The sequence below is a fragment of the Brachypodium distachyon genome, chromosome 1 (genome assembly GCF_000005505.3).
Source record: "Brachypodium distachyon strain Bd21 chromosome 1, Brachypodium_distachyon_v3.0, whole genome shotgun sequence".
NCBI classification, from domain to species: Eukaryota; Viridiplantae; Streptophyta; class Magnoliopsida; order Poales; family Poaceae; genus Brachypodium; species Brachypodium distachyon.
In genome coordinates, this window is record NC_016131.3 from 40,940,248 (window position 1) to 40,965,041 (window position 24,794).

Here is a 24,794-nt window from a genome sequence, read left to right on the forward strand (position 1 = left end):
AATTAAAGCGAGAGAGAGAGGGATCCGAGAGTGAGGGCCCTCACTAGAGTGAAGGGGAGCTCCAGAGACAGCGGGGGCAGCTCGGGAGAGCCGCCGGAGAGAGATCGGGGCCGGATTTGCCACCACCGGCCACCGCGCCATTAATGGCTTTTTGGCCAAATTGAAGAAGAAGAAACGGAGGAAGAAGGGAGAGAAAGAAGAAGGAGAAGGGGGGAGAGCTACCTTGGAGCCGCCGCCATCAATTTTGGCAAGGCTTCCCCGCCGTGAGGAGCAGAGCCGCAGCTGGTCCAAGACAGACGCGCGAGCTCGAAGAGCTTCGAGCTCGCACAGTAGTTATATATAGGAAGGTCACCAGTGGCGGGTGTACGGATAAACCGCCATTGGTGACCTCCAGCGGCGGGCGGAAGAATAAACCGTCACTGGAGGCCTCAGCAGTGGCGGGTAACCTGAGACCCGCCACTGGAGATCGCCCACCTGTTTCCCCGCTTTAGTCCCACCTCGCTAGTTTACACGAGTTCCGACCAGCGTAAAAAGGATTCCGCCACCCCACTTACCGATGGTTACTACTCAGTGCTCAGTGCGTTCCCCGTTCCGGTTGAGTACTAAACTAATGATGATCGGACGGTGCTTAAGGGGTTCAGGGAAGGTCACTGAGACTGAGTAGTACCATCATGTATCGGATGGTCTACCAGTGGCGGTTCTTTTTTACGGCCGCCACTGGTGGTTCTTAGGGTTTCCATGGGCTTTTCCAGTGGCATTGACTTGTTTCGGGACAATATTCACCGCCACTGGTGGCGCTCGTGGATGCCTCGAGAGGCCTCCAGTGGTGGTGTGTTTTTTGGTCCGTTTTAACCGCCACTGAAGTGGGATCACGGATGGGGTTTTCTGTAGTAGTGTTAATATAGGAAAGGAGGGAGTATCTTGCTGTTCGGACGGTCAAAAACAGATTCGTCAACATCATTTACTTTTGATTTTGACCAATTGGGAATTTCTAGGTGAAATGATTTCTCGTGTTTCATCAACGCTTTTCAAAGCTATCAGTTTTGGATACAAGTCTTGCAATTGAAATCTTGCTAATTGAACACCGATTTCGTCAGTTTTTGAGAATGTGAGAACAATCAATAACATGAGTGCATCTCACACCTGTTGCTTGGATTTGTGGTAGTCAGGCAAGTTTGGGCTGTGATCTTGGGGCTTTGGGGTAACCTGATGTGTTTGCCGGCAGCGGCGCATCAGACCTTGGCAAGAGGTCTTGTTGTGGAACTTCGGTAATGAGAAGGAACGCCGAAAATTGGATACCAGGATACTCTTGCGCTGGATAACATACGGAAGAACGGAAATAAGGTGGTGTTCGCTGGTGTGGCTCCGAATCACCGGCGGAGACAGGGGCCTGCCCCCTCCCCCCCTCTTATATTTGAAAATTCTACATAGGTCCTTACCTTTTTATACTATAAGTTGTGTATAAATCATGTTTCCTCCCTCACTATATTTTTTTTCTTGCATCCACCCCTGCTCCGAAGGTCAATCACATTCTATAGGTAGATAGCGACTTGGAGTTTGTATAGTACATAGCTACCTCACCTAGCTTAGCCAAGCTTAACCTACCTAGTTAACCAATTACAAGCCACTACCACATACGCGAATATCCCTGTCGATCGAGAACCGACAGGAATATGACTCCTGTGTGCCAGCCGACAGGAATAGAAGACAGGGATGGGATATTCCAATATGCATGTGTGTCCACAGTTCCTGTCGGCCACTCCCGTCAGCCACCGACAAGGATATAATCCGTCGTCAGGTTGAGGCTTGTCAGGTCGAGGAATTTTCCTGACGGGTAACTGCTGTCAGCGCACGCACAGGAAAATAAAGTAACACACGGATCACATTTTTTGTCGCCAGGTCTGTGTGGTTACCCGACAGGAAAATGTGACAATAACAGACAGGAATAAAGCTTTAGTGGCATCAGGCACGACAGGAAATAGCACAAAAGCTGACAGGAAATAGCACACGAGCCTCTTTCGGTCCAGAATACAGCCCACATACATATTCAGCCCATATTACATCAAAACAAAATAATTGTTACACATGGCTAATATTTTTCATGTACATCGAACCAGTACAATACATAAGCTCATGGCTAGAATTTTTCATGCCATCGGAGCGGTACAGTACATGAGCATTTCTCAGTACAGGAAATCGAAAGATCAGGACAACCTAGATCTATTTAAACTTGGAAGCAGAAAACTAATAAATCAACTGAGAAGCTTTGACAACTTGGCCTTACTATAGCCTTCATAACTTGCATGGTCTAGAAACCTTATCAGCGTTGTGGTAGCGATTCAGTAAAACAAACACTTGAGTTGCAACAAATCCCTGCCTTAGTCCCTACAAGTGGAGAATAAATGGTACAATAGAAACCAAGTTATACAAGACATTATTGTATAGAAGCTTGTGACCGAACAGATCTTACTGGATGACACTTCATTTGCTACCAAAGTACTTGAACATGTCCACTGCATTGTTCATTGATTTACTGCAAAATCCATGATAACATCAATTTGGCAAAATTAGAACAAGCTGTAGTTAATAATGGTTTTAGTCCTGCAGCTCCATTAAAAACATAAGATTCAAAACAAAAACTGAATATCCAAAACTAAAATAACACTCGACACTAGCATGAACCTATATGAAGCAAATTCTGGTGCTCGCCTTCTCTTTGAAACTTTAGCTTCTCTCATAGCAGAAATACTTTGACTAGCAATCTGCAAAATCCTTATATTTGCCAACAAATGACCTTATAGATGAAAGACAAAAACTTGTATGCCCTTATTGAACAAAAAAAATCAAAGCAATTTTCATTAATTTGTAAACAACAAATAGCAGGGTACAATATACCTAACCTCAGAAAGATGTTCACGGATAGAAACAGCTATGCAGGCTGCACATAAACCAGCATGCTTTTGTCAGTGCAAAATAAAGTAGCAAACTATATATGCCATGTATTTTTGAGAAAGATATATCCATAAAGAGATTTGCATATAATATAACTAGGAACTATGCATAGAATAACACCAATAGTTTAAATAGAAGTTAACAAACAAATGTGATAGGTGAAACTTCAGATTTCAGAACCAAAAGAATTTGTCAAGGCTAATAAAAAAGGTAAAGTACAAACTACTATTACTAGAGTAATGTTTACCACAATGCCAAAACCATAAACAGTTGTTTGGATGTCTCAGTTATTCAAAAGGGAAGGAGGGTATTTCAGTTCACGCAAAACTTAATAAAAGCACAGAGGCTTATCCATCCATCAACGATGATTGTATCATTAAGAAATAAAACAGTTCAGAGAAATGGTAGTAGAAACTAGACTATTTGGACTTTATTGAAGGAGTAAAATACAGAGGCTTATCTTATTTCAATAGCCACATGGTTTTAGCCTCTTAAGGTATGTTTGGACTAAAATGAGCATCTAACCTTGCCAAAGCAGCCGGTTCCCAGGTTGATGGAACAACTTGCTTAACATGATCTCGGAGTACAATCTGTGCCTTTGAGAGTGCAACAGTATACAATGTGATACACCAGCCATCAAAAGCAACTGACTTCGTACTAGCAGCATCTAAATCCACATTTGAAGGTACCAGATCGAAGCAGACAAAGCAGTCCTGGCATTTTTTAGTTGTTCTTTATAGTTTATACCTGGGATTTTGGAGGTACCAGATCGAAGCAGACGAAGCAAATCGAATCCTGCCGCCGCCACGTCCGCACAGGGCCGCCGCTGCCAAACCCACACCCTGCCGCCGCAGATCTGAGGCGGGGAGGAGGATGGCGCGAGGAAGGGAGGTCGACGGCGCGGCGACCTGAAGGGGCTACGGCGGCCGGTGAAGAGCTCGCGCGGAGAGAGAGAGGAAGAGAGGGGAGGCGGGGGCGCGAGGAAGGGAGGTCGACGGCGCGGCGACCTGCAGGGGCCACTGCGGTCGGTGGCGAGCTCGCGCGGAGAGAGAGCAAGAGAGGAGAGGCAGGGGCGCGATGGGGATGCGGGTCGGCGGAGGAGAGGGGAGGCGGGGGCGGCGCGACGGCGGAGGAGAGCGGAGACGGGGGCGGCGCGATGGAGGAGGAGAGCGGAGGTGGGGGTGGGCGCGACGACGGAGGGGACTGCAGGATAGCTAGGGTTCTTGGCGCTGGGAGGAAGATACGGAGTGTTTTAACGGGCTTGGGCCTGTGTTCAAGAGGCGGGTGGTAAAATTCCTGTGCGTCTTTTGGTGCGTATACCAACAGAAAAATACATTATAGAAACAAAATGATAAATTATACTTCCTCCGTCCAACAAAGGATGTCTCAATTTGGATTAAATTTGAATTTATTTATACACTAAGTCATGCCTAGATATATTCAAAATTTGACAAACTTAAGACATTCTTTGTTGGACGGAGAGAGTATATATTAAATATAGACGATATAAAATATTATTTTATATGTTTGATTAAATCAAATCAATGCTTGCTCGTAGATTGATTCATAATTTTTGGGATAATATTTTTGGTACTTATTTCATATACTACCTTGATTAAATAGTTTCAAAACATCAAAAACACATTATTTTGTCCAACTAATATCAAATAAAAATTACATCTAATACATTCCCAACCTTTTACACGATTCTTATGTTACACTATATGGCCAAATCATATTATATCCAATAAACAAAAATGTGCCGAGAGTAATTGAATAGATGATGTTAAACATAAGTTTGATTTACTTGTACCATTCAAAGAAGGGTATGATCATATTGCGCGTGTAATGTCGATAATTTGATTTCAACCTTGTTAGTGTGTAACATGACTGCTTGCTTAGCCTCACCTAATTTGGAGCTCATTTGGTAAGTCAAAAAGTTGAAAAACATTTTCAAGTCTTATTCCTGTCGGTCGATAACCCACAGAAAATACATATTCCTGTCGACCAAATAATAATCCCGACAGGAATAGAATTTTTTCCTATCAGCCCAACAAAAAACACGACAGGAAGAGCTTATTTTCTTGTCAGTTTGGACTAGCCGACAGGAATATATGTTTATTCCCGTGTGTTGGTTTCTAACCCGACAAGAATATACATTTTCATGTGTGTTTTTGTTTGGCCGACAGAAATATTTTTTTTCTCCTGTGTGGTTCTACCCAACCAACAGGAATATACTTCTAATCCTGTCGGCCGGCTGCGGACCCGACAGGAATAGAAGCCGCCCAACAGGGATATATCGGTTTGTGGTAGTGAGCATGGCTCATCGTTTGGACAAGAGCAACACGGAATTTTTTAACTGGCATAAGATGCCGGCCCGAGTATCGTTTCTAATTATTTTCACATTTCGGCTCTTTAGGTTGATGACTAGCTTTTTTTCTACCGGTTGCCAGCAAAAGCTAACATTCTTTAGCATATCGACCGAGGTTCAACCGATCACGGCTAAGACAAAAGTTTTCGAATTGGGCAATGCTAGGCATCCGTCGGGGAGGTTTCATCGTTAAATCTTGAATCTCGTGTGTTTGATCGTCTCAACTTCAAAATCATGGATGCAATATTTTTTATATATCTTGTTGCAGCATCGGTTCCTGGAAATCCATCGCAACATCGAAAATCCCGCATGTAACATCGAAACAAACATTTTTCACGGTACATCAGAGCAGGGGCGGAGTTACACTTGGGGCAAATGAGGGTATAGCCCCAGGTGTAGCCCAATTACTGATTACTAATTCTAGCATTAACTTGTAACTTTTTTCTAAATTACCAAGGCATGGCCTTTAGAAGTTCCTAGCTCCGCCACTGCATCAGAGTTGTTGCCACATAATGACCTTCTGTACTTAGAAAAAAAAATACACCCTTTACAACGTTAAAAATAATCAGCGAACTGACCACGCTGTAAGCGCCGCATGTGCCTCTGGCGATGCGATGCAACTATGCAATCGGCGGGCAAGTAGCGTTGCTGGCCAGGCGCGCGCTTCCGACGGTTCCGTCAGGAATCATTTGCCTTCCGGATTTCATTTTATCTTTTTTTTTGAGGGGTGGATTTCATTTTATCTTTTTAATCGGGCGAACGTTAGGCTAAGCCCATCTCCGGAAAGACCATACGGGCTGCTAAACGGCCCACGGGCATGCGCTTATTTGCGCTTACCAGCCCATCTCATACATCTTCTCTTCCTACTAGTCCTTCTCGGGCGTCGCCACCGTAAACCCCACCAAGAAACCCAACCGCCGTCGGCAGCTCGCCGGAGACTCGATAGCCCCGCCCCGCCCTGCTTGCCACCCATGGCTTCCCGCCGCGCCCTCCATCTTCTGACGGCTTCTCGAGGCATCTCCTCAACCCCACATCTCGCCTCCCTCGGGTGGATCGACAAGATCAAGAGCACCTTCATCGGCAAGAAGCCCGACGACTCACCCTTCCCCCCTTCCTCCTCCTTCACCCTCCAAAGTAAGTACTTTCGCAGCGGTATCCGAGAATTGTCACTCTTTTCTCTTTCTCTTGGTAGTGGGGGTGTTCTGATTCTGGGGGCTCTCTGCCTCTTTGGATGTGCAGAGTTTGCGGATTCGATGGATATGGCGAAGAAGGTGGGAACTTTCAAAAACTACGTGTCCGGGCGAGCCGGAGAAGCCACTGTTGCCGCCGCCTTCGAGAAGCACTCTGCCGTCCTCCGCTACCTCGCCACCATCGACCCCACCGGCGAGGTATACACAGATAATAATAGAGTGGATGCGTCGTTTTCCAAATACGGGATGCTTTGGTAGTTCGATGTGGTTGTTGGTTCATCGTATGCGCTGCTCTTTGCTCCGCAGAAACTCAAAAGCAGTGACAAGATTAGTGCCACCAAGCACTGCAACTGCACGATTGCTGATGTGGAGCACATACTGGCCAAGTACACATGGGCTAAAGAGGCCCAGAAGAAAATTGAAAAGCTCAAGGAAGAGGGGAAGCCAATGCCAAAGTCGTTTAGTGAGGTAATTCTGGTCTTTATAAGACCTAACCGTACCAACTGTCGGACATGGGTGCAGTGCTAATCCTTTTTTCTGACTAGTCATTGAAGAGGGGCAGAATGTGCATGGTCAATGTATCAAAGAATGAAAGTAAGAGGGGATAGGACAGGGGAGAAAATATTAGAGACCCAGAAAATGCTAAGAACGTTTTTAGAATATCAGTGTAAGAGGATCAGCTGACGATGACAGAAGGTTGTAGCCCAATTTTGCCATCTTAGTGTGAAGCAATTCATTATTAAGCATCTAATTTGCCTGGTATCTGAATGTGTGAAACTATAAACTTGGTCAATGCAGGATATGCTTTTGGTTCCATTTCTCATTTCGAAGTAACTCTTTCGTACTGTTGTTTGATGTCTCTTGTTTAATGCAAAGTACTCTTATGACTCATTTTTTGTATATCACTTCATTAACATTTATGAACCAAACGTTGTATGTCTCCTCATATCATGTAACTCTAAGGACCTGATGCAAGTTAAGGTCCATATCACTTATTAACAGATTTCAATTTTATAGGATGCTTGTTCCTTCTATGGGCTCTAGAATTAAGCTTCTCAAAGATTCAGAAGTATTGCTATTTTGCCTCGTATGGGATCAATATGCTATCTGGATTTCCTTGCGGCCATGCTGAATTGTCTGAATTGTTTCTCCTTTGTAGGTGCAAAATCTAATGGGTAATACACCATTGGACATTGGACGATCTAATCTGGAAAAGAGTGGTCAGATAAGTAGGAATGCTCTCTGCCCATGTGGTTCTAAGAAACGATATAAAAGGTTTGATTTTTTCCAAGCCTGATTCTGTTCTTAAACTATTCATGATGTTCTGTTACCACACTTTTATTGGTTTTTACCTTTGGGAATCAGGTTGCCGCTATTTACGTGTGCCATAACGTCTTTTAGATGGAAATCTGTAGATATTTTAACCAACAAGGAATATGGTTTTAGAAAATCAGTAAGCACATGGTTATAACTCTTAGCAAAAATGTGGATATAGTTCTAGTATCTACATGATTTGGACCAATTATATCTTGTGTGGCGGAATTTCTGCCCTCGGTTAATGAAATGTGTAGGAAGGAAGTTTGAACCGTTGATGACTTATTAGTGGAAGGTACTTGTGTCTTATCCTTCACCAGTGATATAGGTTGGTAAGCCATGGAGGGTTGGACCATTTATGCTGATATGCTAGTTCTCCATTCTTATGTATCTCAGTACTAAATGGTGTTTCACTTACGCAAATGTATAAATGGAACTCCAAATCCTGTTTGGTTCACTGCCCCACGTCGCCATACTCAACTTAGGCTAACTTAATCTTTATATGGTAGATGTTTGTTTCCATAATCCACGTGTGCTAGATTTGGGGTTGAGGAGAGAGAAAATAGGGAATTCCCTAAAAAAATAGGGACTGGGGATGGGATAGGGAACCTGCTGAAGAGGGGGTTTACCCATTTTTAGGGAATGGTGGCAGTTTTTAGGGATTAGGAACCATTTTAGGGCGGAACCTGCTAGAGATGCTCTCACCGTCCACCGATTACATTTAGTGTGTTGGTTCATATTCTTGCTGCAATACTGTAAGCTGTTATGTTGCTCATGTTGTAATGTCATTCTCTTTTGGCTGCCTCAAATCTGAAGGTGTTGTGGAGCTTCTTGATGTGAAAACCCACTTTGCTTGCTTTGCTGACCTGGGCCATTTTGCCTTGTCATGATCAAGAAAAGCTCGTTGCAATTCTCATACTGGCCAACAAGCCTGCCTCAGTGACAGCAATCCTCCACATTGTCTTGTTGTTCCAAACCTGCAGTGAAACTTGTAAAGCTTAATCGGGCTCTGCATTACTTGCCTAATTTTTGCAATGTCCACGCTGGCTTCTGCTAACTTTTTGTTTGTTTATCATTCAAGCTTGAGTAAGTTTTCAGCCTTTCCGTTGCTCAGCTTCTGAAGTTCTATGTACATTGACGTTACGGGAGGGTTTTCACATTTTGTCAATTTAAAACTTTCCTGCGGGAAGCACTGCCTTCTGTTCTTCTTTGTTGTATGGATGGATGATGACACACTACTATTATCAGTTCTTTAGAAAGATCAAATTGTATATCGAGTTCAACTTTCGAATAATCAAACCTCAAATCCCTATTTTACTGCTGTTGCATATAACTGGAAAAAAAATCAGCATAGACTGCATAGTGTATTTTCATAACATACTGTTCACAACATGCAAACGGGCATTGAAGCAACTTAAGCACTCCCTATGCGACGAAGCAAGAAGCATACAAGTAAATATCCGTACATGGAGTCCTGTTTAGAGTAAATAGGGTCGCATAAAGAGTAAAGTCTATTTTAAACCTTGTTTTTTAGAGCTCGGCGAAAATGAACCTCCAACTTTCAAATTCCTGAAGTTGGCACCCTGTCCTCTGGAATTCCAGTCATTATGTGATTTTTACTCGTTTCCAAATGGGGGGAGTAAAATCTGTTCTAAACTTTGTCTTTGTAGAGCTCGGCGAAAACGAACCTCAACTTTCAAATCCCTGAAGTTGGCACCCTGTCCTTGGAATTCCGGTCCTTATGTGATTTTTACTCGTTTCCAAATGGAGAGAGTCAAATCTGTTTTAAACCTTGTCTTTGTAGAGCTTGACGAAAACGAACCCCAACTTTCAAATCTCTGAAGTTGGCACCCTGTCCTCTAGAATCCCGGTCATTATGCTATTTTTATTCGTTTCCAAAGAATCCCGGTCATTATGCTATTTTTATTCGTTTCCAAATGGGGATTTCTAATGTGGCACGGTATTCCACTTGGGCGCCTTCAAGCCGTAGTAGCAGAGCTTCGCTGGCTCATAGCTCATCGCGCCTTCCCGTTACGGCACCGGCGACCTTGATGGCGCCGTTCTCCAACGACGCCGACCGCCAACAGAAGAACTTGCGCCACGCGCCAGAGGAATATTCGCCGCCTACCGCTGACAACCACGACGCTGAATCTTCACCACCTACCGCCGTCACTGAACACTCGCCTTGTTCATTCTGAACTAATTTCATTTCCACACAACGCCGTCGATTAAATTAGGGATTTCGTTTGCACCCTTGTCCGGCCACTCGGTCTGTGCGCCTCGTTTAGTCAATGATCCCGTCATTGACCCCTCCACGTCAGAATTTCCAGCCCCCAGACCTGTTTTATCCACTAAGGACCGTTAGGGAGTTGAGGGTGCCAAGTATAGGAATTTGCATGTCAAGGTTTGATTTGTCCCACCTCTGCAAGCACAAGGTTCAAAATGAACTTGAAAATTATTTAGGTCGGTCTTCCACTTATTTCCATCATGCAATTAATTTCATTATTCATTTACCTCTCCAGTATCTTTCATCTCCACCTTTGCTCAACCAATAGGACGGCAGCATTGGAATCGTTGGAAAAGTAAGCATGGTTAATTTATAAGATTGTTTGCTAATTTTTGGGACTCCAAAAGTATGATGTTTTGAAAAGACCTGCCAATCGACATTAAAAATTGAAGACTAAAATCGACGCAGCAAACAATCTCTCCGCCCCGATGGGATCTTCCAGTGAAAACAAGAGAAACAACAATTCATTGCGATCAGAATAAATAACATGAGATTGATTTGCTTCTCAGAACATGCCATGTAGGCAAGCACTTTCATGCAATTGTAAGATCATCAGTGTGTCGTGTTAAGTAAAGAGGCAAGGAGATATTTACAAACAAAACTTGATCGTCTTCAACAAGTCCTATCTTCATTTGGTAGGCCGGTCCCAAGTCAACAAAACTTGATCGTCTTCAACCAGTCCTATCTTCATTTGGTAGGCCGGTCCCAAGTCGTCTCAGATGTGAGGTTGTTCCCATAGTAAACTTGCTTCGTAGACTCGTCTATGTATGCCTGGAGGGGAAGAACAAGATTAATAATAATACACTACCTTGGAGCAAAGAATAAAGGTTGTCACCTAAACATTTCAGTTTCTCGATTATTCTGTGATATGTAGTCGGCAAGAATAATGCATTTATTGGAAGCTGGGATGCAGATTTTGTTATGGATATGACACATAATACAGACAAAACAGATAACATAATGTCAGCGTATGGAACAAGGTAAAGTATTAACCTGCCACCCAGAAGGGAGACCCTTGGAAAGCTCTACAAGATCAGGCTGTCCTTTGTGCTGTTCCGGAACTGCTTGAATAAATTCGGACTTAGATTCCTTCTTGGCTTCAGCTCTTCTGCGTTTCACACGGTCACGCCTGCAAGAGATGAAGCTTAGTAGGTTGATCTAGGGTAAAAAACAATAACGACACCCAGTAAATCTAACTAAAAAAACATGTGTCCATGCATAACATTTGTACTCCTTACAATGCCATGGTTTGCAACTCCAGGTTCAATGCTGACGCAATAAGAGTTCATTTCCAAAAATAAATTACGAGCTGGCTTGTTTGAAAATTATCACTCAGAAGAGGTTTTACATAACAAAATATTCCAGGAGATCAGAGACTGTAAAACTAAGAAAAAATATGTTGACATGAAGGTGGCGCTTTGTGGGATAACAGAAATTGTCAACCATCATATGGTAAGGTTTATACCAGTCGCCACCAAGGGGAACAAAGTTGGCATTTTCCTTAGCTTCTCCGCTAGCTATTTGTTGTTTCCGCCACCCCTGAATTGAATGGAACGTGGTTTCAGAAGCATTAGTCATGCTGTGTATGTGTTCTCAAGAGACAAAGTAAAAGGGAGTTGCATGACTTACATCTATTTCCTTCCGGCGTTTTTTTTCAAGTGCCTCCAAAGCATCTTCAGGTTCCTCTTCCTCTTCATCACGCAGCTCCTCTTTGGCAGCTTTCCACTGTTTACAACAACAAAAAGTTGCTTTAGCGAAGTGAAATTGACTGGGAAACAATTATCATACATCACCACTCACCTCTGCTCAAGCACTACCATGTAAACAGATTGCTCTGCCTTTAAAATAAGAAATAATAAACATGAGACGAAATAATCTGGAAAACACGCAATTACGATCCCACTTTCACGAATTGTTTTTTCTCGATGAGATATATTGTGCACAACGAAATAAAATAGTTGAGTATACACAATTAGCAATTATGCATATCATGGACAGAAATGGCATTGTTTCAATTTCTCCAATGATGTCCACACCACGTTTGGTGTCTGGATGGTAGGGAGAGAGGGGGCAGAAATAGTTGTTATTTTCACTAATACTTCACAGTAGACTTGGGAGTTTAGTTGGAGAGAGATACCTTATCCACCAGACTCGATACCTTCTTATTAGACCTCAGTGATGATGCAACAGCAACAGGTCGCTTCTTAGTACGATGAACTGCAAAATGGTGCAGAAGGTCAATCAATGCTTGCCATTAAGGAAATAACTACGCCAGCAAGGTGTGTCCTTACAAAGAATAATCAAATTACCTTTAGTCTGATTAGTGGTACTGGTGGAAGCTTGTGTAGAACTTCCACGTACGGTTCCTGAAGCTGATGTTGCTCCAACTGCTTGGCTCAAAGATGCAATTTTGGCTTCCTTGGATATAACTTTATCAGATTCTATGGGATTCACATCACTATTTGTAGCATCAATGGGAGCTGATGTTGTTTTGTTATCTAGTGCACTACTAGAAATGGTAGAGGTTGATGAAGCGTAGTATCCAGAAGATTCAGCTGCTACTCCACTGGCATCCATGGTGACTGAAGGATAGCTATAGTAAGAACCAGGTACTGGGGGAATAGATGCGGCATCAACAGGAATAGATATGCCACCTGCAGACACTGGTGCGTAATAAGAATGCTGCTGCGATTGCAGAATGTGAGAATCACTTGCTTGCATATAGTAGTTGGCATTTGTCCCATCTGTACCTGCAGCAGGATAGTACTCCATTCCTGGAAGCGCATAACCAAAGTTTGCTTGATCTACATATGACTGGGTAAGTGTATCAGTGTGAACATATGACACTACGGTGGTCTCTTCAGGTTCAGGAGGAGGTGGAGGAGCTGGTTCATTCTCAGGTGGAGGAGGTGGAATCCATTCCTCTTCTGGCGGTGGTGGTGGAGGAATGTCATTATCCTCTGGAGGAGGAGCAGATTTCTCCAATGATGGCAAAGTTGGTGAGCGTACTTGCTCTGATGAATGATGCTCCTCATTAGGCATAGAACTGGAACAACCCTGATCTTCAACATTTTCTTCATCAACCTCCATTTCCACATCCATATCTTCATCACAGTCTGGTTCAACTCTTGACGTAACTGCTGCAGCATCTTTTTCTTCTGAGTTCTGTACAGACGCTGTTGAACATGGCTCCTCGACCTTAAGATTTTCATCCATTGGAACCACAGTGATAACCTCAAACTTCAAACCCTCGGCATCAGAGGGTGCCAAAATTTCAGCTTCATTAGGTGCTTTGTATTCCGCATGCTCTGTTTCTGGATGAGTGTAGGCTGTGTAGCTAGCTTCAAACTTGGAAACTGAAAATTCCAGTTGCTTAAGGTGCACCTCAGCATGCAACCACAATGGAAGTAAAGAAGAACCATACGAGGACAGCACATTGCAGTCTGATACTCGTATCTCAATTTCTCTCTTTATCAATTCAAGACTGTCAATGGCACCATGTGGCCTACATGACAATGAAAAAAAAATTGGTCACACAGTTCTACATAAAGGGAAGAAGAAATGGCAAAGATAATAAAATGACAAGCACCTTTCCAGCAGCTTCAATCTTTGCAGCAAATCCTCGCCATATTTTGCAAGCCGCAAGGGATCAATGTCCATTGACTCATGACTAGCAACAGCTCCAGTATAAGCATAAGCATTCTGAGTAAGCTGCCCCCTTGCACACACCATTCCCATGGCAGTATAAGCTGATGTGCCATTTCCAATAGACACATCACTTGGATATGCCTCCACATTGCTGTGGGGGACATGTGCTTGAGCTTCTATTGAGTACTCAACATGGGTAGGTATAGATGCAGAAGTGACTCCATCAGCTACAACTCCTGGAGCTAATCCATTAGGAATCTCCCATGAAGTTTCTCCAGTAACTGTGTTCCAGTAGTAACACTGGTTACTCTGTTCATGCATTACAGTTTTCCAGTTCCCACCAATGTCACCAACAATTTGCATGCCAGATGAATCTGGAATAGCTTCTGTTTCTGTTACACACCCATTTTCTGGAGTTGGCTCAGGGGCGGCAGTGATTTGCTCGGCAACATTCTCTGTGAAATTATTGACACCATCAGCTTGAGGTGCCACTTGCTGACCACTATCAGAAGCAGGCGGTTCACTATGTACAACGTCATTATCGCCAGCTGTGTTATCACGCTCGTGAGTAACCTGAAACAACAAACAGGTTTCCTTGTAAAACCTAGTGAGCTGAAACTTTGCTGCCATAACTATCTTATCTGCACGAAAAAGAGAGATATAGTCGACTCGACAAGCAATCTGAAGAGAGCATCCAAGCATCACAGAGTGCTTAGTACTTACAATCTACTACTCCCTCCGATCCTAAATTCTTGTCTCAAACTTGTCCAAATATGGGCGTGTCTATTCTTAAAAAGCGTCTAGATACATGTAATATTTCGACAACAATTTAGGATCAGAGATAGTATAAAAAAGCAAATTGCAAACTCATGGGAGACTTCAGCTAACAAGTCCCACTAACTTCAGCTAGGCTATAGTAGAAGAAGAATCTTAGGATTATATAATGAGCAAAACAAAGTTCAACCTACTTGGTCCAGCTCAAGCAGCAAGAAGCCCATCAGTTGAAGCTGAAGAATTAACGTACAAGACAAAAATGGTGAGAACTTGATTTACCTCAACACTCGCGTTTGTTGGACTCCCGTTAGCTTCACCATTGGGTTGAGCTCCTGCACCGTCATCCTCTTCTTCATCATCACTATATTGCCCAAGCAATGCCAGAGGATTTTCCTTCTTATCTGAAAAAACAAATTCATCAATTAAAAATACGAAAAGGTTGATTGTGGCACTCTATATTACACTCTTTAGTATCTGTGAGGAAATCAGAATATAGATACAAAAGTAAAAAAATTGGAAGTTCATTGAAATTACTTAACACAATATAGCAACGCAGCAATAATAAAAGACCAGGTTAGGAGCTACAATATAAAGAAAGAGACATACGAACCGAGGTGGCAACAATCACATCCTGAGATCCCCACGCTTAGATGCTGCCAAAAGAGAAATTACCAGTAGACAAACACCCAGTTTTGACAGTGGCAGCATGATCTGAAGAATTTACTCAATGTTCCTTGCAGGCCGGGAACCCTATATCTGCCTCAAAACCAGATATGTGGAGCATATACATGCTTACAAATGTTCCAAATTTCCACCACAATTTACATTCCATAGGGCATAGGCATGTCTTCTTTACATATCCCTTGGAAGGAAACTGATTGAACCCACCTGAGGAAGATGGTGAAGTGGGAACACCACTTTGCTGCTCACGGTTTTCTCCTCCTACTCCCTCTTTCGAAGACGCATCCCCTGCAAGTTAAAAGTATCGACAGTCAGGTCACTTATAGATATTTATCACATTCAATTGGAATAACATTTTAAGCCAGCAATGCTATTACAATCACAAGTGGAAGAAATAGCCAAGCATTAAATCTCCACATTTATAAAGAGCAGGTTCCGAAGAAATTATCAGTCATTCTTCCACAAATACATGCTACTTCTTTCTACTGTAACTGGCGTAAGTGATCCGTTTTCCTCCATATGTCACCTTGTTCATTTGGCTGGGGTAGCCACTTGCACATCCCAACATATGTTTAGTGCTAGCTCATTCATACAGTAAGTGTGTGCAGTATATGGTTCTGAACTAGAAATTGCAATTGACATATTTCTTGCAATGAGTGAAGATCAGTGAATACTTCGAAACCAGACCCTTTGTCTTCTCAAAAGTCCAAAGTAAATTGCAGATAATATATTCTTAATAAAATTGATTAAGAATCCCACACATTCAAGACATTAGAGGGAAAATTTCGCTGGGAAGCCCGCCTATTATCTTCTAAGAAGCACAGGTACTTGGATACGTATCCGATACGCGATACGGTGATACCGCAATATGATAATTTTCCAAAAACATGGATACAGGGATACGTTTGTATATATATACGTTAATTATTTAAGAATACAGAAACTAATTATTTTTATAGGACAATTCACAAACATGAACATCAATCGAATAAGGTCAAGCAAAGAAAGATTGCATTGCAAGCTTGCAGCCTTGCAGGAGCAAGCATAGTGGTTTAACTCAAGCAAACTTAGATGATACCAGGCGTTCGTCACCACGTCGCGTTCGATGACGATGGGGGGCAGGGATAACTCCAAGGAGAACAGCAGCCAGCAGGACGGTAGGCGGCGAGGAGGTGGCGCCGGTGAGGCTGTTTGTTGCCACATCGAGTTTGATGGCCGATGGGGGGCCACCTATTATCTATTTATCTTCTCCAAAATTCCCATTTCCCACAGCATCTCCTCCGAAATTCACCACTTCCTTCTTCAAAATTCCCCACAGCGTTGTCCCGAGTCCAAATCTAAAATTGCTTTGCTGCTTCAGATTTTCACCCAGAAATTTTCCAAGTCAGGAAGAACACACGTTGTGGGTCCTGGCCTCCTGGACGCCACAGACAAGCACTGCAGCGTGAAGATAACCCTCAAAACGAGGCTAGTACACGCTAACCATGTTGTTTTGGTGTGGATTGCTTCCGGCGATTTTGTGAGCTAGAGATTGACAACTCGTGTCACAGTTTCCGCTCAAACATGAGCAAACCCAAACTCTGATCTAGATCAACAGGGATCGGGGTTCAAAACCTACTCAAGCCAATCCAACAACTATGCACCTGAAATTATGCGCTGGAAGTGTAAATGAAACTCTACAGGTCTACCAGCGAATGAAACTCTTCACTTTCTGTTTAAGGTTTTAGCTTCGTTGGCCTTCTGACTCATCAGTTACCGCATCCACAATTTACTGGTACACTAAACCAAACAAAACAGCAGACGAGCTAGCCCAAAGCGACAAACACGTGAATGAAACAACTTATCCCAAGTCAAAAAAGTTGAGGTTGAGATGGTAATCCAAGCTACACACATTCAGCCATTCAGGGCGGTCAAGATTCGGGCAGCCAAACAACTCCTGACCAAGCAACTATATCACAGTAACCTAATCGAGTGTTCAGAGTTCAAACTAATCGAGTTCCATTCAAGCCTAGGCCGATTGTAAGCTAGATAATCAACCCCCGCGATTCGCAACTAATCTCATATGTCAGGTAGGAACTCGAATAAATGGCTGTCTGTGATGACCTACACGGTCAGGCACAAAGCATGTAACGAAAACAGATCAGGAAGAGAACTGACCGGGGGAGGCATCGAGGAAGAGATCGAGCTTGACCCTGCGGCCCGATGCCGCCTTGGCCGCCAGGCGGCGCTCCTTCCTCCTTCCCATCGCGTGAAACGCCGGGAGCCGAACAGGCGCCGGGGGAGGAGATTTTGTCTAGGGTTAGGGTTTGGAGGGTGACGCGGGGGTGTTTGCCTGTGGAGGGAGGGGAGGCGGGCTACGCGGCCTACGGCGAACCTGCAGCATGCAGGTGGGCGCTTCGATAGAGTTCGCTTTCCCGCAACGTGCTCGCGCTTTCGCGAATCCTACAGCGCCAGCGGGGAGCTTGGGGCAATGGGGGGTGCGGGCAAGTTTGTTTTCTCGACGAGAAGGGCCAAGTTTGTGACAGGCCACGAGGCCCGTTTATGTTGCTCGTACCAATTTGTTAGGGATCTCCAACGGTATATTCGTCGCCCGGGACTCGCCGGTTCCCCTCATCTCCTGTCGCCATGTTGGCGTTGCGAGGTGGCGGGAACCTCGGTTTTTCTACGTTTTTAGAATTATGAGTTTTGTGATTTTCATCAGCAACGCTACGTCGAAAAGTGCGATGCCGTCAAGAACAAAGATATTATAGTTCTTCCTCCGCTGTGGGGATGCCTTATCGAGCAATGCCACGGAGCCAAAGAGTTTTACTCACCGCAGATTCGATGTGTCTGATCTTGCGGATTTTGAGTTCGTGTCCTCGCAAATCCGTTCATGTGGATTTGATGAGTTTTTACTAGTGTGTCATCATGTTTTTGTTGGTTTGATCTATTGTGACTTTGGAATCTTTCTCTGGCATTCTGATGAAGATCATGTGGTTCGACGACCTGCACTTACAGGGGATCATCCCGGTCCAAGTACATTCAACGCTCACCGCTCATCTTTTTAGATGTGTGACTCAATGGGTTTTTTATAACCTTTGAAGGTAGTCAAGTTCGTGCATGATACTAATGACGATGTTGCTGTCCCAGTTTAATCGCAGTCTTTTTGCTGAAGTTTGGATAGTATTTCGTGTTGTAAAGATGAATCCATGGAGAATATGTTTTTCAGAGATTTCATTGTAATTATTAGCTATTAAGGTTACTTTATAATTTCTTTTGTGTATGATCCTAAGCACTACACTTGTAAGAGTTTTCTAGATTGAATAAAGTTACGAGTGATTCTCAAAATAAAAATCTTCAACTGTACATGTGAGCTGTTTCCAAGGGTCAAAAGAAATGAAAAAAAAATGTTATTAAATGTGTGTCATGTGGACATTTTGATGACGTAGAGACGTAAGAGAAGAAAAGTAGAGTAACAATTGCGTGTACACAAACTGTTTGGGCTTTTGTATTAAGGCATAAGTAATAATCAAATATTTATTGAAAAAATTGTTTGTTACTAAAAACTAGTTTGTTGCTCTATCCTCTCACTTGAATCTGTAACTTCTTATATATTATTAATGATTTATTGGAGATGTCGTTAGTAGTGATGAGGTAAAATATTCATTCATGGGCGGACCCACGTTATGGCCCATGTTACAAGAAAATGCCCTCGCTCAACCCATTTACACACTTTTGCCCCCTCAAAAAAAAATCGCCTATGTATTCACTTTCCTTTTTATAATGAGCATTGTTGGGGATGCCCTATCTGGGCATCGAGATCAATGCAGTTTCATCAGATAGAAGAACTCTCTCTGAGACAGTGGATCCCCTAACAAGGCACGTCAGGCTACCGTAGTCTGCCAAATTAGTTGTTGGCATCATATCCAACGTGTCAGCGAGCCAGGTTCGTACATAGGAATTTTGGGATGTCAATAGCTATGATATGTTTAGCAAGACAAGGAAAGAGAAAAATTATGACCTTGATGTGTCACCACGTTAAACATGTCAGGGTGGTGACAGAAGCGTTATTTTTCGATCCAAAGCAATCGCCGGCTGAGAGATGAACCGACTGATCTTGGATGACTCAACCGTGCAATCAGTCTTTTCATATGTTGATAGAAGAATCAGAGACCAATATGTATATCGGTATATGGGACAGACTATTTTGTTTTGTCCTTGTTGGGTGCGCCGACTGGTGTGTTCGTGTGAGCTCTTTTTTTCTGATACTTGTTGTCATGGGCTTTCTATTCAGTATTCATGTAATAAAGGATGGTAATTAAGTGCAATTAGTATTAGTTAACTAGTATGCACTCTGCCATTGTACGGGCCTGCAACGAGCGAAGCCATAAAACAAACGGGCCATGGGCCTTGTTGTCGCTTTGTGTGCTACCTGAAGAGTAGTGACCGTAGCACCAGTCGGCTGTCGGCATGTGTGATTTTGAATCTCCCGAAAATCACGTTGTATTAAGTATGATATGTTAAGTTAAGAAAAAAAGATTGCCATTTTGTAATTCTAAAAAAAGTCTACCATTTCGTAAGAAAAATCTATTAATTGATAAAACGGAGCATTGTTTGGATCCGTGTAGCGGGATACATCACGGGCGAAATAGTATAGTCGTGCATGATGCACTAGAGTTTTTTTTTTCTGCGAGGAGAGTTCATTAACAGTATTACGTATACATGTTTCATGACGTGTTAAGCTCGTATCAAAAGTTACTTTATTGGTAAGCACGCATCACCACTTGATTTTTTTATTTTTATTTTAAATAATTGATCACTACTACAGAAAGGTTTATCAGTAACGGTGGAAACACAGCATCAGTAACGGTCGTGGCCGCCGTTATTAACTTCGTGTTACTGATGATACCCATCATCAATAACGGTCGCTTACAACACAGTTCTTACAATCAAGCTAGACAAAACGACTCCACGCATGCAGCTTCACCCAACACACCACCACACAAAGCATTCATGCAAAATTTTGCTAGCTCATGCGCTACCACATTGTTACGACGGCTAGTGAAAGTGAACTTGATGCCTGGATCAAACGGAATAAGGTGCCGGATCTCTTGGATGATCGGTCTCAGCGATGCTCTTGTGTCAGAGGCATCTAGGAGGAGCGATATAAGGCCTTGGCAGTCGCTCTCAATAATCAAAGGCGAGCTATAGAATCTCCTGGCCAACTTAATGCCTTCAAAGAAGGCAATTCCTTCCACCCTTTCAGCACTTGGGGGCAGTTCTTAATTAACTTCCAGCCCGAAGCAATAACACATCCACCACTATTAGCGTCCCTGACAAGGAGAACCCGCGCGTCAGCACTATGAAAGGAGGCGTGCGTTCCGGAAGGACATCTCGCGCACGCAAGCCAGGACGAGGAGTGGGTCCAGCAGCTGGCGCCGGGAAGGAAACCACTACTTTAGAAAAGCTGACTCCCTGCGCCAAACCACGCGATGCCACTCCAAATATATGTCCTCAAGTATATGTTCTCCTTTCAGAGTCACACACAAGTCTACTTCTTCATTAAATATATTTCTTTTAATTATGTCTTACCTAATTAACTAAGAGAGAGAAGGAAGAGAAGACCAAACATGTGACTATGAAGAGGGGTGCAAATACTTGGGGTGGCACAGCCACCGGGTTAGACTCCCTACGGCAAGTTCATCCAAAGGATCACGACGAATGGCAATGCCGGCTTAGTCTAGTTCTTCTACGTAGAGACAATTCGAATCATTACTCTGTAATTCGTGAATTGTATCGCCACATTATATTGCCATTTAGGCTCAGTTTGACATTGCTGAACTGTGCTGCGCTGAACTTATTTTATAATCTGCCGTGAAAAAGTACACACGTAAGTAGGGAAAAGTTTGGTTATCCAAACACGAAAATAATGAAAAGCAGGTGAATTTTTTTTTATGATAACCCACCGTAATATCAAACGAAACCATAGTCACCAGTAGATCGGATACGTAATAACACTGTCTAATGATCCCATCCCAGGCAGCTGCACCCGAACTTGGGATAAAGCTCGCGTCTATATTCAGTTTCGCGCCAGCCTGCATTCTGAGGCCTTAGAGTCGACGAAGTGGTGGGAACAGACATAGGGATACATAGTGGCGCTTTTCGCTTGAGGTCAGTAATGGGAATTCTATCTTTTAATGACAGCAGGGAAATCTAGGAGTACAAAATTGATGATCAGTAACTATACTGCCTAGCGGGGTGGTTAGTGATGGGGAGAGTGTTTGACGGAGTACATGCCTTGGGATTTAACTTTGGCGGGGAGAATCAACGGTTTTGATCTCCGTGTTAGCACGTGAATCGTTGGATACAACACCAACGGCCGATTTTGCCTACAACTATACGGCAGCCTGACCTTTCGGAGGATCCCTGTCCCTCTGAGACCCATCATCATCATCAAATGGACAAATTGCAACACGATGTTTCTGGTTGGACCCACACGAGCTCACAAACGTACAGCAGAAAGCTGTGCTTCACGTGCGCCGCGTTGCATCGCACCAGCCGGGCTTCCTGACCTCTGGGGTTCTCCAAGATCCAGGGACATCACACATGCATGTCTGTGTTCTCCTAGATTATGGCAAGTGAACATTTCTCTCGAAAAAAAAACAAGGCACCGTGGTCAATAAATAAGAAAAACCCTGGAAATTTATATTCGGGCTGATAATAATTGGTTGGATTTTGAGTCATTTTCAAGCTGGATTCTATAAAGTATTTTTCTTGTCAATGATCTATCTAGTCAATTATGCGCATCACTTGTCCAGTCTTTTTATTTTTCAGAAAAAAATCGCCTGACAAGCACTTTTTACTCCGAGCAAAGTCGTTCGAAATCATTAGCGAACAACGTTAAGATAACATAATTAATTAACCAGAGAGCTTACTTAGTTGCTCAAACACATCATCATCACCATTCATTACTTAAAAGGAAGAACCAGTAACATGTCGTTGATGGTGCTTTTTTGCTCTCGGAAAGAGACTCGGTTGCATACAGCTGAAGACACGATGGCTAATATATATTTCTTCCGTTCTTAAATACTTGTCGCTGTTTTAGTACAGCTGTTTTAGTACAAACTTGCATTAAAACAGCGACAAGTATTTAGAAACGAAAAGAGTATCCCTTATCTACTCCGTCCACCGCTAGCTAGCGCTAATAACTTGGCCGTATCGATGTCTCAGTTTCCGCTTCGGATGGATACGAGGGCATATGGCAGTGGCGAAATTGCACTCCTGTTCTCGTTTACTCTCGTTTGCCATGAGAGCTTTTTTTACCGTCGCTGTCTGTCGTGATAAATATGTGGCCGGGCGAATTATTGGAAAGGTGACCGGGCCGGCCACATGATCGAATTAGGTAGTAGTAGCAATTGTAAGATATTTTCGTTGTCAAGTGCCCGGCCAGCCTTGTCGTGGGGACGAGGTTTTTGGCTTTACATTACGTGGCCATCGGAACAAGAACACCACCACCCACAACAAAAATCTCGTCTCTGTAGTTCAAGGTTTGTTCTGCAATCAATTCCGGTTTAAGTAAAAGGCTTTCACGCTTAACTTTTACTGTATTACGCAAGTGCTGAGCTGCGCACTAGCAAGCAAGTTTTGAGGGCTTCTTGCCGGCAAAGCGCCTGCTTTTTGCTACGAGTACCAAATGTCATCTTGAAAAGAAAAAAAACAATCCCTCCGATCCAAATTATTTGCGTAACTTTTTACAAGCATGTATCTACACACTGAAATGCGTATCAAGACAAAGTTGCGACAAGTAATCACCTTCCGTACTAAATTAGAATTTCCTACTGAAAAACCTTTTCGTCGTTTGCTCTTTTCATCATACTTTTTACAAGCACCTAGAAATACTTACCTCCGTTCTAAATTACAAGGTGTATTTATTTTTTCGTTTTGTATTGAGAAGTCGCCTGTTTTTTAGTTAAAGATCAATCGACATGTTAGCCACCGGATCTTAATCCAATCATAGTAAGTGGGAGATGAGACAATGAGGATGACCCTCGGATCTTAATCCAATCAGATCTTAATCGACTGATATTTAAGGTTCATTTTTTAAAAATCGAGCGAGTTAGAAATAGCCACACCCTTAATTTTTTTACTAAGGCTTCGACTAAGATTTACTCCATCAACATGTGACTTCTATGATATAAAATAACTACAAAACACAAGTACTTTTGAATATGAATACCATGATACCAATTTTTATGTCACAAAAGAGAAACACCTTTTGGTGTGGTGGTGGAGTCGTGGGTACATGACTCCACCCATCAGGGTTCAAATATTGATGCTCACAATTAGGTTGTAGGGGCCTACAACCTTTTAAAAAAAAATATTGTTTAACGAAGTTTCTTGTTTTGTCGATTTTTTTTAAATATCAAAATAAATTGATAGACAAGCATATCTAAAGAGCGAGGGACACGTAACCTTATTCCATGTGTTTTATGTATTGCCTATTTTGTAAGGATCAATGACACACGCGCGCATACTCACATGACACACAAATTGAAGCCACAAAATTCTATTCTAGGATTGGATCTAAATGGTTTTAATGGTTTGGGTCCTTAATTGGATCGTCTGTGGCTAGATGGAAATGGGTTGACCTTGCTAATGGATCGGTTTGGTTTGGTTTCCTATGGGCTCACCCCGTGGATACCACCTGGGCTTAACCCGTGGGTAAAGGCCAGAGAAGCAGCTGTCCTTCACGGATCGGCCACGGCGCCGAAGTGGATGTGCCGCGCGCGGGAAGGACTGCTCGACGCACAGCTCCACCGCCTCGGTTTGGTCAGGGCTTCGCCGTCTCCGCTGCCGCTGCCGCTGCCGCTCGATTCGCTGCCCAGGGCGTGGAAATTCGGGTTCGAGCCCACAGTGCGGAAGCCCATACGGAGGATCGGATCTGGGAGCCGGCGCTGCTCGTCATCTCCGGCATCGAGCTCGGCTAAGAGGAGGTCGTCTAGGCTGAGCTTGTAGAGGGAGAAGCCCTTTTCCCAGTCAGCTAGCGCTAGGTACGGATGCTGCCGCCGCTCCAGCTGGTTTGCGCCGCCGCAGCCGTAGCAGATAGCGTGCGGCGGTGGCCATGTTCCGACGGCTGTCCTTCACGGATCTGCGACTTCTTCGCGCGCCACGCCGCCGGTTCCGCCTCAGGTGCGGAGGGCGGCGACCTGGTGGGCTCTAGGAGCTTCTCCAGGAGGAGGTGGAGGTCGGCCACGAGGCCCTGGTCCAGCGTCCGCGAGCCCCCCAAGTCGGCGTGCTTCTGCATCGACGAGGACCGCTGTGCGCACGTCGGACTCCACCCCGTCGTCTCCTTCATGGCGCAGGTTCTCTTCACTGCCTCCACCTTTGAGGTCGCCGAAGTATGCAGCACAGCTGATCTTTGGTTCTCTTGTGGGTTTGAAACGGGTTTGGAAGTTGGTTTGAAACCATTTCGTGGTTTGGTTTGGTTTGATAAGGGATGTGGTTTGGATTGGTTTGGATCCCAAAGCTTGATTTTTGGACTGGATTAGTTTGGTGCCATAAAGTCTGGTGCTGTGGCTTGGGTTGGTAATGGTTTGGA

At 43.7% G+C, this 24,794-nt stretch overlaps 2 protein-coding genes and 1 long non-coding RNA gene across 7 annotated transcripts; 1 reads left to right on the forward strand and 2 right to left on the reverse strand.

The window, feature by feature from the left end:
• Positions 1-1,991: 1,991 nt before the first annotated feature.
• LOC112270066 lies at positions 1,992-4,191 on the reverse strand. The gene is made up of 2 exons (XR_002962376.1): positions 2,471-4,191; positions 1,992-2,385 (listed from the first exon to the last, which is right to left on the reverse strand). It is a non-coding gene; the product is annotated as an uncharacterized LOC112270066 (long non-coding RNA).
• A 1,950-nt stretch (positions 4,192-6,141) lies between these two features.
• On the forward strand, positions 6,142-9,033 carry LOC100823040 (protein translocase subunit SecA). Its single transcript, XM_003563887.4, has 5 exons — positions 6,142-6,457; positions 6,563-6,711; positions 6,820-6,981; positions 7,673-7,788; positions 8,644-9,033. The coding sequence occupies exons 1-5, from the start codon at positions 6,295-6,297 to the stop codon at positions 8,660-8,662; spliced, it is 609 nt and encodes a 202-aa protein (XP_003563935.1). The 5' UTR covers positions 6,142-6,294; the 3' UTR covers positions 8,663-9,033.
• Positions 9,034-10,556: 1,523 nt separating this feature from the next.
• Positions 10,557-17,723, reverse strand: LOC100823356 (formin-binding protein 4). Of its 5 annotated transcripts, none has more exons than XM_010229447.3 (11): positions 17,375-17,719; positions 15,425-15,505; positions 14,816-14,937; positions 13,704-14,335; positions 12,865-13,619; positions 12,424-12,768; positions 12,252-12,331; positions 11,744-11,839; positions 11,580-11,653; positions 11,108-11,243; positions 10,557-10,885 (listed from the first exon to the last, which is right to left on the reverse strand). In XM_010229447.3, exons 1-11 carry the CDS (start codon positions 17,460-17,462, stop codon positions 10,802-10,804), a joined length of 2,493 nt encoding a protein of 830 aa, XP_010227749.1. In that variant the 5' UTR covers positions 17,463-17,719; the 3' UTR covers positions 10,557-10,801. The 5 variants fall into 5 exon arrangements, 4 of the variants coding, with proteins under 4 accessions (XP_010227749.1, XP_010227748.1, XP_003563936.1 ...); XM_010229446.3 differs by having other exon boundaries at positions 12,424-12,777; XR_729605.3 differs by having other exon boundaries at positions 11,744-11,952; positions 12,424-13,619; positions 17,375-17,723.
• Between the last annotated feature and the right edge of the window lie 7,071 nt (positions 17,724-24,794).

What these genes read in the sequence shown, in the direction of transcription:
- LOC100823040 (XM_003563887.4), top strand. Translation starts at nt 6,295, where the DNA reads ATGGCTTCCCGCCGCGCCCTCCATCTTCTGACGGCTTCTCGAGGCATC. An exon ending in CCATCGACCCCACCGGCGAG is followed by an intron (nt 6,712 to 6,819) that starts GTATACACAGAT and finishes TTTGCTCCGCAG; the next exon opens with AAACTCAAAAGCAGTGACAA. An exon ending in TGCCAAAGTCGTTTAGTGAG is followed by an intron (nt 6,982 to 7,672) that starts GTAATTCTGGTC and finishes TCTCCTTTGTAG; the next exon opens with GTGCAAAATCTAATGGGTAA.
- LOC100823356 (XM_003563888.4), bottom strand. Translation starts at nt 17,462, where the DNA reads ATGGGAAGGAGGAAGGAGCGCCGCCTGGCGGCCAAGGCGGCATCGGGC. An exon ending in CAACAAACGCGAGTGTTGAG is followed by an intron (nt 14,336 to 14,815) that starts GTAAATCAAGTT and finishes TTGTTGTTTCAG; the next exon opens with GTTACTCACGAGCGTGATAA. An exon ending in AACGCCGGAAGGAAATAGAT is followed by an intron (nt 11,654 to 11,743) that starts GTAAGTCATGCA and finishes CATTCAATTCAG; the next exon opens with GGGTGGCGGAAACAACAAAT.